The sequence below is a fragment of the Rhamphochromis longiceps genome, linkage group LG3 (assembly GCF_057381845.1).
Source record: "Rhamphochromis longiceps isolate RC_006_pf linkage group LG3, R_longiceps_female_GT1.1, whole genome shotgun sequence".
NCBI classification, from domain to species: domain Eukaryota; kingdom Metazoa; phylum Chordata; class Actinopteri; order Cichliformes; family Cichlidae; genus Rhamphochromis; species Rhamphochromis longiceps.
In genome coordinates, this window is record NC_140559.1 from 10,314,255 (window position 1) to 10,328,665 (window position 14,411).

A 14,411-nucleotide genomic window follows, 5' to 3' on the forward strand; every position below is an offset into this window, starting at 1 on the left:
AACTGATGGAGTGCATAGAGGCACTTGACCCGCTGGAAAACTGCTGAGATATAGAGCGAACCTATAGTAACAACGAATAAGCCAAACCCTGTAGACAACAGCTAAACCTACAGGATTGAAAAGCCGAATTAAATATGTGAACACTGCTAAGCTGATGAGCATGTTACACATTTTCTTTTATTTTTATTTATTTGTTTTTTAGAGCAGAAGCTGCATGCTATTAAAGGCCAACACATGCAGCTGCCTGTGAGCTCAGTTTTCCCTCACACTTCTGCTCTGTTTCAGTAGCAGCATTTTTCTTTTTGTGTCCTGACTCATGTATGTTTTTTGTTTTGTTTGATTATTTTGTTGGTTTGGAAACGGATTTGTGACCATACTTGTAGATCAATGACACATAGTGATTAGGCATATGATTTACAAATGCCCAGTTTTAGAACTGTGAGCAATGCAAAGTTTAAAATATGTATATTTAAATATATTAAAAAAAAACCCTAACTCAAAAGTTTGAAATGTGTGAGATGTGTGAATTCTTTGACAAACTATCCATCCATCCATCCATTCGCTTCCGCTTATCCTTTTCAGGGTCGCGGGGGGCGCTGGAGCCTATCCCAGCTGTCATAGGGCGAGAGGCGGGGTACACCCTGGACAGGTCGCCAGTCTGTCGCAGGGCCAACACACAGGGACAGACAACCATTCACACTCACATTCACTCGCACATTCACACCTTGTGACAATTTGGATTATCCAATTAACCTATCCCCACAAGCTGCATGTCTTTCACAAACTAGAAATGATCTAAAATGCCTTAAGTGAAAATGTAGTGTTGCATCTACAGGGAAGAAAAAAGAGGAAGAAGCATTCAGTTATTTAAAAACAGGCATTACAGACAAATACAGTTTTAGCATTGCCTGACTATGATAAGCCTTTCTGCTTATATGTAGATGGAGGAGCAGGTTATATGTAAGCAGTCATACGTGCATGTGAATTGCACGCAGGCCAAGATATAAATATATACACTGACAGCCAGTATGTTTTTTCAGCAGTGCACCACTTTGCAAAAATCTGGCAGAATAGAGGAATGATTACGTCTGCTGGAAACCCAGTACATCATGGAAGTCTTTTGAAGACACTGTTAGAAGTAATAACATTGCCAAAACAGTTAGCATTATGCAAATGTGCTGCACATCAGAAAGATAAATCAGGAATAACTAGAGGCAATAACTTTGCAGATCAAGCAGCTAAGTTGGCCGCACAAAAAACTGTAGACACATTAATGTCGGCATCTATTAAGCAAATACCACTTGACGTACTTAAGGATGAACAAAAAGCAGCACCATAAAACAGAGACTCATAAAATGCAAATTAGTAAGCGGTGAACTCCTTAAACCACAGTTGGTTTTATTAATATTGCCGCAAACATTGTTGAATGTGTGTGTTTAAAACGCCATTCATGTTTATTAGAAGGTTATAAATAAAGTTTTGAGTTGCCCTAGAGGACGTATAGTAATTGACTGAGTTTGGATATATATATATATATAAATATATTGAGTGGCTGGTGTGTTTTATTTTTCTATTCTACGTGTGTGCTGTGAGAATTAATAGAGGTTTCAATTGTTTTTCTTTGACTTGCTCTTTCTGATTATGAAAGGCATGTCTGAAATACTCTTAGGAAAGCATGTTTTGAGGTATATTTCTAACTCCTGTAACAGTGTAAGTGTGTGAACGCTGTGAGTAGAAGGTTTTGAATGATAAATAAAGGTGTGAGAGGCATTTCTTTGGTGATGCAAAGTAGAATGTGATATTTTGCCAGGCTGGGACTTAATCCAAAAGGAAAATACTGAAGAGAAACAGAGAAGAAACGGACTGTGTTTGCTGGAGAATTCAAGACAACAAAAGGACACTGAGAGATGAGGACGGGGACCAGAGGTGAAGCCGGACGAGTTCGACTGTGAGAATAGAGGGTATAATTGGATTGAAACGAAAGCCTGAACTCATGATGGTGTTTAGAGATGTTCACCAGAAAACTAAAGAGGTAAACAAAAGAAGGTAAAATAAAGAGAGAAAATAACTGACAATTACATTACTGAATGGAAAACACACATACACAAATTGTTACATGTGAAATTATTTTTGGAAAGAATCAGAAGTGAGATCGTTTGAATCAGAACTCGGTGAAAAGATGCATGAATTGATGCAAGTGAACCAATAGACAAATCTGTCAGAGAAACAACTCTGGCAGAATGGATGGCAAAACTACTAGAAAATAGGGATATTGTTTTGAACTGCAGTGCGACGCTTCTCTAGTCCCTTGCAGGTTGAAACCAGGCGATTGGGTCCTAATACGGGTACTCAAGAGAAGAAATTGGAGCTTGCCTCGCTGGGAGGGTCCCTATCAAGTGTTATTGACCACACCCACAGGGAGACCCTCCTGGATACATCAGAGCCACCGCAAAAAGGTTGAGGTCCCGGGAAGCCCTGACACTACGAAGGAGGCACATTAGGGAAGTCTCACCCGTGTTTTGGTTGCTTCGGGGGTTTGAGGGGGGGAGTGAAGATTGGGCCCCCGTCGGGTAAGCCCGCACTCTCACCTTCCATCCGACCAACTTTAGGGTGGCCAGGTGTGGGTGTGATGGACCTATGTGCAACCATGGGAAGGGGGAACCCTCCTGGTTACCTTAACTGCAAAGCTCACCCTTACAGGACCCCAGCTGATGCCAACAGCAGCTGAGCCACAAGGCAGACTGAGAAGATGAACGCACGACAACTTCCATCTAATGGACATGACAAAAGACTAAATCTATCCGTGGAGGAAAAGTGCCTGATACAGATACGTGCTTAACAGGACCACAGAGAAAGACTGAGTGACTTGTGTAAACTGCACATCAACATCAACATCCTCATCCAGGAAGGAACGCTCTCACAATTGCTGTAATGCAACGTCGTGTAGCACTGGACATGATCCTGGCTGAGAAAGGACAATTGTGCGTCTTATTCAACACCGCGTGCTGGACCTACATACCAGATAATGTACATTCTTTAAACATGGCTTCAGATGCCATAGAGACTGTTGATCGGCGTTGGACTTTTCCTGATTTTATTTTATTTTGTTTTGCTTTTCTTTACTTGTATTATACCTTGTTTAAAGTGTAAAAATATGCAGATATTTGACTGCTGCTGTTTTAGTGTTTTCATGATGAGGCTGACTGTTTGTTCCTGTCAGACAGATGGCTGTCTAAGCTGAAAACTCTGTGAATGGAATGAAAGACCTCCACCCTTCACCCGACTGAAGAAGGACACAGTTCCTGGACTCCCTTTTTTTTTATAAGCTTTATTTTTTCATTTTTAAATTGGAAAACAAACAAAAACAAACAAACAGAAAGCTGTGTTTTGTAGAAATTAACATGGTCTGTGCCTGTTCCAATAAATGGTGCCATTCTACCTCTTCATAGACATGGCCCAGGTCTGTTTCCCATTTTCTTTTTATAGACATTTTGTTATAGTCAGGTAACTTTTCATTGATAATGGCATATATAGAAGATGCTATTCCTTTTATTGACTTCCATGGTTTAGTGCAGAGATGGGTTTCAAGAGGACTTTCTTTTGGTATCTCGGGGAATAACCCTTTGGATTTCTCTTTGACCCACTCTCTTATTTGTAGGAATATGAAGAAACTTTGTCCTGGGAGTTTGAATTTTTCCTTTAGTTGTTGAAAGTCAATAAATGAATCATTATTGTATAAGTCAGCAACAGTTTGAATATTTCTGTCCTACATCCCTGCAGTATCGGGTCAGCAATATGATGAGAGAGGTCAGGGTTGCCCCATAGGGGTGTCCTTCTAAGAAAAGAGATATTTATTTTCAGAAGTGAGTGGGTGACAGGGGATTTCTTTAAATCACCCTGTAATTCTTCAGCTAAGACACCTGAGTTAGAAAACACAGAGACTGCAGTCATTTCTTACACGCGTGGGCAGCAGCAAACGCACCCTGCGAACTGCGCACTTTTATTTTTATACATGTCTGTGTGTGTGTGTGTGTGTGTGTGTGTGTGTGTGTGTGTGTGTGTGTGTGTGTGTGCAAAAATAACAACGTCACTCAGAATCAACAGGTTCTTCCCCTTTTCTAAAACTACATGTTCTCGGAAAGAGCTGCGGTTTCTCTTCTCTACATCTAACTGTTCTCTAAAAACAGGAAGTGGTTTAGTAGCTGAATAAGTTCATCACAAAGTTATTAGGTGAAAAGTCACATAGACATTTAGATTGCTTAAACAACAGAAAAACACATTTCATGAAGCTGATCAAATTATATAAAAACAAAAATCTCTTGACAGTGGGATTCCTGCCAGGCGCAGAAGGTGTTTAATATTATCAATTTATTTGTGAGCCTGGATAGACATTTTTTTGTACCTAAAAATGGAACTTCTTTTAATAGTATGGGGTTCACCTCATGTTGTTCTGTTGGAACCCATAGAACCTCACTCCTCTCTGCATGTAGCCAGATCCAAATTGATCGGTATTGAGAGGCAAGATAATAGTTTGGTAAATTAAGTCCTCCCCTTGAATATGGGGCCTGTAAAGAGGAGAGTTTGAGTCTTGGATTTTTCGTTTGCCATATGAAAGAAGTTATGAGTTTATTAAGCTCTTTGAAGAAACTTTTAGGAACATTTGTAGGGAGACATTGAAATAAGTTCATTTTAATAACATTAATTCTCCCTATGATACATATTGGAAAAGCCATCCATCTCTGAATATTCAGTTTGGTTTGCTCCAACAGTTTGATATAATTTAGTTTGAATATTTGATCCTTGGATTTACCAATTTGTATACCCAAATACGTGAAGCCATTATTACGCCACTGTAATGGGTCAGTAAGAGCTCTAATACGGCTGTCTTGTATATTTAATGACATAATCTCACTTTTGGTATAGTTTATCTTATATCCTGAGGCTGCACTGTATTCTTTAAGACACTTCATTAAAGAGGGAATTGATTTAAAGGGGTCCGTTATATATAGTAGGAGGTCATCTGCGTATAGAGAAAGTTTATGTTCACTTGTGCCAAATTTGATTCCAGATATGGAGGCACTAGTACGAATGGCAACTGCTAGTGGTTCGATCGCAATCGCAAAGACCAAGGGGGAGCTTGGACAACCTTGTCTACAGCCTCTAGTTACAGAGAAAGTGCCTGAGAGCACATCATTTGTTGTGATATTGGCTCTGGGGCATTAAAAAGTGTCCTAACATAACAGGTGAACTTCTCTCCAAAGCCCGTAGCTTCCATCGCCTGAAATAGAAAGTTTGGCTCTATCCTGTCACATGCTTCATTGGCATCCATGGAGATTGTTAGCAGGGGGTCTTGGTTTTTTTGAGCAGTGTTCAGTATATGGAGCAAACGTCGCACACTATCTGCTCCATGTCTGTTTTTAATGAAGCCTGTTTGGTCAGCATGTATTATCTTAGGCATAATGTCCTCCAATCTATGTGCAATTATTTTAGATAATATTTTATAATCTGCATTTAAGAGGCTGAGGGGTCTGTAAGAGTCACATCTCTGTTTGTCCTTGCCCGGTTAGGGAAGTAATGTGATTGTTGCAATTTCCAATTCTGGTAATTTATTATTTTCTAAAGCTTCTTTAATCATATTTGTAAGTGGTGTCAATAATTTATTAGAGAAAGCCTTATAATAATCGGGTCCAGGGGTCTTATTAATTTGTAAACACTTGAGGGCTTGAAGTACCTCCATCTCAGATATATCTGCATCAAGCAGTTCTTTGTCCTCGTTATGTAATTCAGGAAGAGTTATTCCATCTATAAATCTTTTTGCAGCAGTACTGTCAACCCCTCGCTCAGATTTATACAGATCTTCATAGAACCGTTTAAACTCGTCATTTATAAGTGCTGATTCATCAAGAGGTTTACCATCGTCCGTTAATATTTTATGTATAAATTTATCAGATGTTTCTTCCTTAATTTGCCAGAACAGTAGTTTACTTGTTTTGTTTCCAAATTCGTAGTAGTGATATCTAGTTCTGGCCATGGCTGCTTCCGCTCTGCTGGTGCATAGATTATCATATTGCAACCTTGTTTTTGTTAATATATTGAGGTATTCTTCCTTTTTGGTAGCAATATACAATTCCTGCTCCAGGTTTTAAATGTCAATCTCCAATTTAGTTGTCTTCTCTCTAATTTTTTTAGCCTTGTTGGCACCGTATGACATAACCATACCTCTCATATAGGCTTTGAGAGCTTCCCAGATATTGGCATGTGAAGAGGAATTTGAGTTGGTGTGGGACTGAACAAAAGTATTTTATCAGTACAATATAATCTGCAGTATGATCATTGCCTTAACAATGTAACAGATAGCTTTAAGATGGCCTTAAAATGTTTATGCATACTGTTACCATATTAACCTTGTATTCCAGATGCAGTTATAACTATTTTTATACACCTTGCAGTTTGTGCCTTTTAAAGAGTTGTGGCTCAGTCCATTAATGGAAGGTCAAGAGCTTTGTCCAGCGATATGTCTGGCCAATCCAGTGTGAGGTCGACTGGAGCTGTGGAAGGAATTGCAATACATGCTTACAAAACACTTATATCAGGTCATTCTTTATTATCTTTTATTTGTTCATATTCTTTTATTAAGTTTTAAGTAGTATCATTTGATTAAAACATTTATTCAATATATTACACATATAGTTTCAGTGGTGTACGTGCTGGCCTTCTGTCTGGTGGAAAAGGTTACAAGGTTCAGCTGGTGAGGTGAGAGGTGAAACTGAGTGCATTTCATGCTGACACACACACACGTACACACCCACACACACACACACACACAGTAGATAGACTCATTTATAGGTGAGAGGTTAATCGTGTTTGCTTGCAGCTGCATTTTTGTGCGTGCAGAATTGCTAGCTTGTTGCAGAGCATGGCTTGAGGTTTTGGAGAAGCGAGAGTCAGAAGGATGACAGGAAGCACCTGCCGTGGAGACAATGTTCTTTTAAACTGTGTTAAAAGTCATTGTGGTTTTGAAACCTATGTATGTATTGTATTTGTTTGACGTCATTTGTTTGACGTCATTAAATTTAAGCCCTATTGGTATAAAACATCTGCTTATGCATTGTTAGTCAGAGATCAGTGCTGTCTGCGTACAGCGCTGGTCCCTCCACGCGTGAAGTCAAATCATCGTTTGACTTCACCTGGCTGATCAGTGTTGTTATTTTTGGATTACCTCCTGTATCCATCCTCAATATTGAACCCTTAACATTGGCATCTAGGAATATTTCAATATTAATGTTCATATATGAAATAAAGCCAGCCTAGCATGTAGTTTTTAAACCTCCACCTGTAGGTTGCAGGTTGCGACATGTTGGTAGCCCAGGAGAGTTTGATGGGATTATGATCTGAAAAAGTAGTTGCTAAGTAGGAGCAATCTATCACTGTTGCCGTCATATTTTGTGGTAAGAGAAACATATCAATTCTAGAGTGTGTGTTATGTACTGTTGAAAAAAGGAGAAATCCCTCTGGCCTGGATGAAGGTTTCGCCACACATCAATTATGCCTATATCCTTCATACCCTGGTTCAGTGCTGTTGCTGCCTTTGATAGTGAAGTTGTTTTGGGTGAGGACCGATCCAGAGAAGGGTTTAGGACCAAATTAAAGTCTCCACCCACAATATACTGGCCCTCAACTGTAGCCAGTTTCATTATTAAGTTGTTAAACAATAAAGGTTCATCGTAGTTAGGCCCATATATATTTACCAAAGTTATCTTATTTCTATTTATTTCACAATCTACAAGTACAAAACATTGCCCACCCATCTCTTCGTAATGTTAAATGTTCAGCGTCTGTGAGGTGACTCTCCTGGATAAAAGCGACATCTACTCTCTGCCTCTTTAAGTATGTCAGCATTTTCTTCCCCTTAATGGGTGAATTGATCCCTCTAATATTCCAAGATATACAAGTTAGATGGACCATAATTTAAGTTTTTTATGTGAATATCTTGGACAGGTACGTGTCATGGTATTCAACTCTGGGGATTTCTGAACACTTTCCTGCTTTTGTGCGTTTCGATGTGGTGAAGCTCTGCACATGGGTATAACAGTAAGATACGGCCTAGACCAGGGAGCTGTGTGAACAGTTGCGTAAGTGTGAGTAAAATTTTTGGTAAGAGACCAAACATAACCCCAAAACGTTAAAGTAAAAACCGGCCTCATAAAACCCCTGTAACAAAACCACATTAGGTAGGTAATTCAGCTAAACCATAGTGGTGGCCCAGGCAGCTGCTAAGGTTGAAATTTTAGCCACTCTTGGTAAAATATTTACAGCGAAGTACTGAATTTATCTTTCAGATAACGTTGTGCTTCGGCAGGAGTGGAGAAAATTTTGATAGATCCCTGGTGCCTGATGCGAAGTTGCGCTGGGTACATCCGAGCATATTCAATCTCCTTCTCTCGCAGCCTCTGTTTCATGGAACTCGTCTCTTCGTTGCAGGTCTGCGCTGTAATCCGAGAAAAACGATATTTTCTTATTCTCGCATGTCATCTCTCCCCTACTTCTAGCCAGTCTGAGGACTTTTTCTTCGTCTCTGAGTTCAGGAACTTAGCGATGAGAGGCCAGACCTCTTCCCGACGCGGTGTGCTCTTTCAAGGGTAATGTGTGAGGTGACGTTATCATTCCCCAGGATTTCTGGTATAAATTTCTCCAAAAATCCAACAGCGTCTCAGCCTTCTGCTTGCTCCGGGATGTTCAGTATCCTAAGGTTGGACCTTCTACTGCGGTTCTCCAAGTCGTCGATTTTGTCTTTGAGTTGCGTTGTCAATTTCTCCATTTTATCGTCACGGCTGCGTGCATCTTTAATGTCGTCTTCGTTTGCGCTCACTCACGCCTCCATCTCTTCAACTCACTCAGAAAGCGCATTAAGAGAGGATTCAATTTTCGTCAGGGTTGTTTGTATGTCGGCCGTTTTTTTGTGAGGTCCTCTTTAGTTTCCTTGATAGCATTGAGTAGTTTGTTAATTGGCAGTTCCTCCTCCCCATTCGCCATATTTCTTGTTGCTGATATGTTCAGGTGCCCTGAAGTTTTAGCCGTTTTCTTTCGTTTTGAGTGTCACAAATTATAACTTGCCATACAGAAGTTTACTTAGTAACTTTGCCTCTTACTATGGTCCAGAATTATATGAGGGCAAATCAGGATAAAGAGAGATTCCTGGGCCTACCGCCGAGAGCTCACGAATACACGTCTACTCTCTTCCGCTGTCAGCCATCATTGCAGTTCCTGGACTCCTTAATAAAGCTAGAAACATCTGGACTCCATGGTCAGGACCAGCCCAGGCTTCAGATCCATGGAGCACACTGGGCACCAAACCAAAGGCTCCAGTGAGCTTCAGTCCACCCGGATCTAAACCCAGGACCAGCGTATGAAGCACTGGGAGACAGTCCTGACTCCACCCCTCACTCTCAGGATTTCATCCAGTATTTCAGCTTCCTGGATGCACTAAGTCTGCTCACTGGAGGACAGTCTTTGGTCCCCATCTCCAGGGAGTTCACATGATAAACAGCAGAGGAAACACTTGAAAAGCTTGTATTTGTCACATGATCAGAGCAGCTCCTCCTCCTCAGCTTTGTGATCAATAATCACTCTCTGAAAGCTGATCAGGTTATTGTAGAGGTGTCAAACATAAGGCCCGGGGCCAGAATCGGCCTGGCAAAGACTCTGGTGGACCTGCTGGATGCATCTACAACATATGATGGAGGCGTAAAGTTTTTGTGTCTGTAAAAGTTTCCTGCTGACAAACTCAGCTGTGACTCTCACTGTCACAGTAACACACATGAACTCAGGTGTGTTTTCAACTGGAAACTATTTAAATAACACATGAAGTCATATTTCACAGTGTTTGTAAACAAACTGAATCATTTTATTAAAATAAAGTTGGTTTTATTTTGAAAATCCTCAGAGTGGAAGCTGATCGGGCTGAACTTTATTTTGAAGAGTCTATAAATATTGATTATTGATCGGTGCTGTGTGTGTCAGATCATGTTCACCTCCAGCTGCTGTCTGCCTGGACACTGATGACATCATGAACTGTGAGCTCTGTGATTGGCTGCTGTGTGTTAGAGCTCAGCTGCACTTTCAGAGAGTTCCCTCACACAATGTGAGGTTCACACACACACACACACACTCAGAGTTTAACTGTCAGAGAGCTGCTGATGAAGGTGAAGGAGCTGCTCCTCTTCCTCTCCTGTGTCCTCTGTGTCTCTGCTGACGGTGAGTTTGTCTCTGTAAACAGCAGCTTATTGATCAGGTCATTGATCAGGTCACTGATCAGTGTTTGATGTGTTTCAGCTCTGCACAGTGACATTGCTGTCGGTGGCTGTTCAGACTCTGATGAAGAGAACATGTTTGGACTGGATGGTGAAGAGCTTGCCTACGCAGACTTCAACAAACAGGAGGAAATCTACCCTCAGCCTCCTTTTATTGTTCCTATCAGTTATGGGGAAGAAGCTTATGAATCATCTGTGGCTTTTCAAAAGACCTGCAGAGACCTCATAAAGCTTTGTGGTAAAGGCATGAAGGACTTCCCTCCAGAACAGGGTAAATACAACATGTGACACCTGTCTCACCTCACCTGTGTTTACCTGCACGCTCTGTAGAGTAACACACTGATGACATCATCAGCGCTGATTTACTTTGTCCAATCAAAATCATTCCACCTTAAGCACATTCAGACTGATCATGTGTACAGAAACACTGACGTGTTTATATTTGTGTTCATGTTTCAGTATTTCTGAATGCAGTATTCTGCATTTACTGCAGATCAGTTTATATTATTTTTCCTCCTTTTAGTTCCTCTGAAGCTGAACTGAGTCTGTCTGTAGTTTAACTTCATGATTCTGACCTCACTCTAGCTTCTCTCACACAGACAGTGATGACATCATCTGAGTGAACACCTGAACGTTTTATTGATATTTATCATCATCATTCCTTCTCTCACCCCAACCAATCACAGCAGATGGCCCCGCCCCTCCCTGAGCCTGGTTCTGCCGGAGGTTTCTTCCTGTTAAAAGGGAGTTTTTCCTTCCCACTGTCGCCAAAGTGCTTGCTCATAGGGAGTCATATGATTGTTGGGTTTTTCTCTGTATCTATGAAGCGCCTTGAGGCGACTTTTGTTGTGATTTGGCGCTATATAAATAAAATTGAATTGAATCGAATTGAATTGAATCGAATCGAATTGAATTGAATTGAATGATCACCTGCTGATGGGAACCAGCTGAAGCTCTGATCCTCTGCCTGATGTGTTTGTGCACAGATGTTCCTTCAGCTGTGATGATCTACACCAGAGATGAGGTGGAGTTTGGAGAGGAGAACACTCTGATCTGTCACGTGACTGGTTTCTATCCTGCTCCTGTCAACGTCTCCTGGACCAAGAATCAGCAGAAGGTCACAGGATCCAGCATCAATGTTCCCTATCCCAACAAAGACGGGACCTTCACCCAGATCTCCAGACTGCAGTTCACCCCACAGCTAGGAGACATCTACAGCTGTGCAGTACAACATCTGGCCCTGACAGAACCACTGACCAAGATCTATGGTGAGAAAACTTTATTTAAACCCAGAACACTGACAGAGGTACACATGTGACAGTCTCCAGCTGTGAAGACTGAGCCCAGTGTTCATCAGAACAGCTGGATCTGATCTGAGCTGACAGTTTGAGACAGATGTGTGTTTTTCCTCTTTGCCTCCAGATGTGAAGGTTCATGTCTCTGTTTGTGTCTCCAGAGGTGGAGGCGTCCGCTCGCTCTGATCCAGGTGTTGGACCCTCTGTGTTCTGTGGAGTGGGTCTGACTGTGGGTCTGCTCGGTGTGGCTGCTGGAACCTTCTTCCTCGTCAAAGGAAACGAGTGCAGCTGATTGGCTCACGGTGATGATGTCATCATAGTTCTACAATGAGCTCATAATGAGTGTGTGTTATTGTTGTGTGTGCAGACTTCACCTGCAATGAACATCTGCTTCCTGTCTACCTGTCTCACCTGCTATAAGTTAATCTCCTGTATGAGCTGTCCTGTCACCGTCTGTGTCAATAAGGTTCAACTCTGGGATTCAAAGCAAACTAAAGCTCCCTCGTCACAGTGAGTATCTCCACCATCCATCCAGCAGATTCCACCTGGAACCTTTTCCTGCCACAAAAACAAAGGAGACAAAAGTCAAATTAATGAGACTGAGACCAGTTTTATCTGAACTCAGTGTCAGGTGACCTCAGTGTGTTCATAAACTTGTTCATCAAAGCAATAAACCCACAAATCTGTCTCAGTGTTCTTCCTGTGTCTTTACAAATATTTATGGATCAATTTCACTCCCTGTGGTTTGTTTCTCAGAGCTGAGTCAGGAGTGTCTGAGCAGGTTCATGTTTCCTGTTTATAATCATGTGATTATTGGTCGTGTCCAAATTCATGGGCTGCTTCCTCCTGAGGCCGCATTTGTAGGCCAATTACGTCACAGCGACGCGCCGAAGGCTGTCCAAATTCGTGGACTCCTCCGAATGCAGCTGACAAATGCGTCCTCCTTTTCCCCGAATTTGAAGGATGGGTCGGGTGTGTCCTTCGTGGCCCACCATATCCCAGAATTCATAGCACGGCCCTGCCAAACTCCAGTTTCCAACAATGGCGGCCGCTACTAAGTTTTAAAATTACTCATACTAATCTTTCTGGGTCACAAAATAAACTTTTAACGTATTTTCAGGCGAGAAAGTAGTTGTGTAAACTTCAAATATCTGCTCGGTTTATCAAGATATCGCATATTTGCAAAAGTGCTTCGACGTTTTCAGAGACGTCTGTTACCCACCAGCTCGATAGCGAGCCGGGAGCTCGAGGGTTACTGAAGCCGCCGAGAACGGCACAACTCCCGACACATCATTTTCAGATCACCGCGGACTTTCACTGTCACGGTCGCAGTGGCAGACCGTGTGGAGAGCATGTTGAGGACTCAGGTGCGGACACAAGTGAGGATACGGGAGTGCACTTAAACAAAAGCGAGCCTTTATTGTGGCTGATGATCACGAAAGAAACAAACAAGAATGAGGGCAGCACAAGAGCAGTAACTAAACAAACCTAAACTGGGAACAAACTATGCTATGGCTGGGGATACAAAAGACTGGGCATGGAAACACGGAGGGTGGGAACACAGACGACGCGACACAGACTACATGAAACACAGAGACTAAATACACAAGAGGGATGATCAGGGGAAGTGGCCACACATGGGAGCACAGCTGACACAGATAACCATAACGACAGGACAGGAGAGGTGAAACTGAATACACTGACATTGAATACAGACTTTCAAAGTAAAACAGGAAACATGGAGATAAGACATGACATGAACTAAACATAACCACGCAGACGTGACACATGAACCAGGGAGACTTAGTACAGGGGGAGATGACATAAACAACTAAGGAACAAGACTAAACAGCAATCTAGAAATTAACTAGGTGCACTAAGCTAAGGCACAACAGAAATACAAAAGATACATAAACTCAAACACTGGGTCGCTTGACCCAGGACCATGACATTCGCTACTCAGGCTAAACGTAATATATAAGTCACTGAGACAACCTAAAAATGTTATTGTTGGGCTTTTTCAGTGTTTTCTTTGTTCGTGAGTAAATCGGTTTGGCTGAGATTAAAGTTAATTAATCCCTCGGGTGGTTTTCACACAGCTGAATAAACATCAAACAGAAAACTAATTAAACAGAAGTAGGAGATGATTGAGAGGTTACTCCAGTGTCCTGTTATATTTTAGATAGAAAGGAGCAGACGGCCGAGTTTACTAAACTCCACAGAGACAGCGGTGACGCTAATCTGAAGGCTAGAATGTCGGGTCGGGTCCTCAGGAGGATGCAGCCCATGAATTTGGACACGACCATTATCATGCTTCCCTTCATTGGCTTCCTGTTAAATCCAGAATTCAAAATCCTGCTCCTCACATACAAGGTCTTAAATAATCAGGCCCCATCTTATCTTAATGACCTTGTAGTACCATATCACCCTATTAGAGCACTTCGCTCTCGCTCTGCAGGCCTACTTGTTGTTCCTAGAGTATTTAAAAGTAGAATGGGAGGCAGAGCCTTCAGTTTTCAGGCCCCTCTTCTGTGGAACCAGCTTCCAGTTTGGATTCAGGAGACAGACACTATCTCTACTTTCAAGATTAGGCTTCAAACTTTCCTTTTTGCTAAAGCATATAGTTAGGGCTGGACCAGGTGACCCTGAATCCTCCCTTAGTTATGCTGCAATAGACGTAGGCTGCCGGGGGATTCCCATGATGCACTGGGTGTTTCTTCTTCACTCACTATGTATTAACAGACCTCTCTGCATTGAATCATATCTGTTATTAACCTCTGTCTCTCTTCCACAGCATGTCTTTATC

At 41.8% G+C, this 14,411-nt stretch overlaps 1 protein-coding gene across 1 annotated transcript; it reads left to right on the forward strand.

The window, feature by feature from the left end:
• Positions 1–10,133: 10,133 nt before the first annotated feature.
• LOC146672857 (HLA class II histocompatibility antigen, DR alpha chain-like) lies at positions 10,134–12,248 on the forward strand. The gene is made up of 4 exons (XM_085401612.1): positions 10,134–10,254; positions 10,333–10,581; positions 11,297–11,578; positions 11,767–12,248. The coding sequence occupies exons 1-4, from the start codon at positions 10,197–10,199 to the stop codon at positions 11,895–11,897; spliced, it is 720 nt and encodes a 239-aa protein (XP_085257738.1). The 5' UTR covers positions 10,134–10,196; the 3' UTR covers positions 11,898–12,248.
• The last annotated feature ends 2,163 nt before the right edge of the window (positions 12,249–14,411 follow it).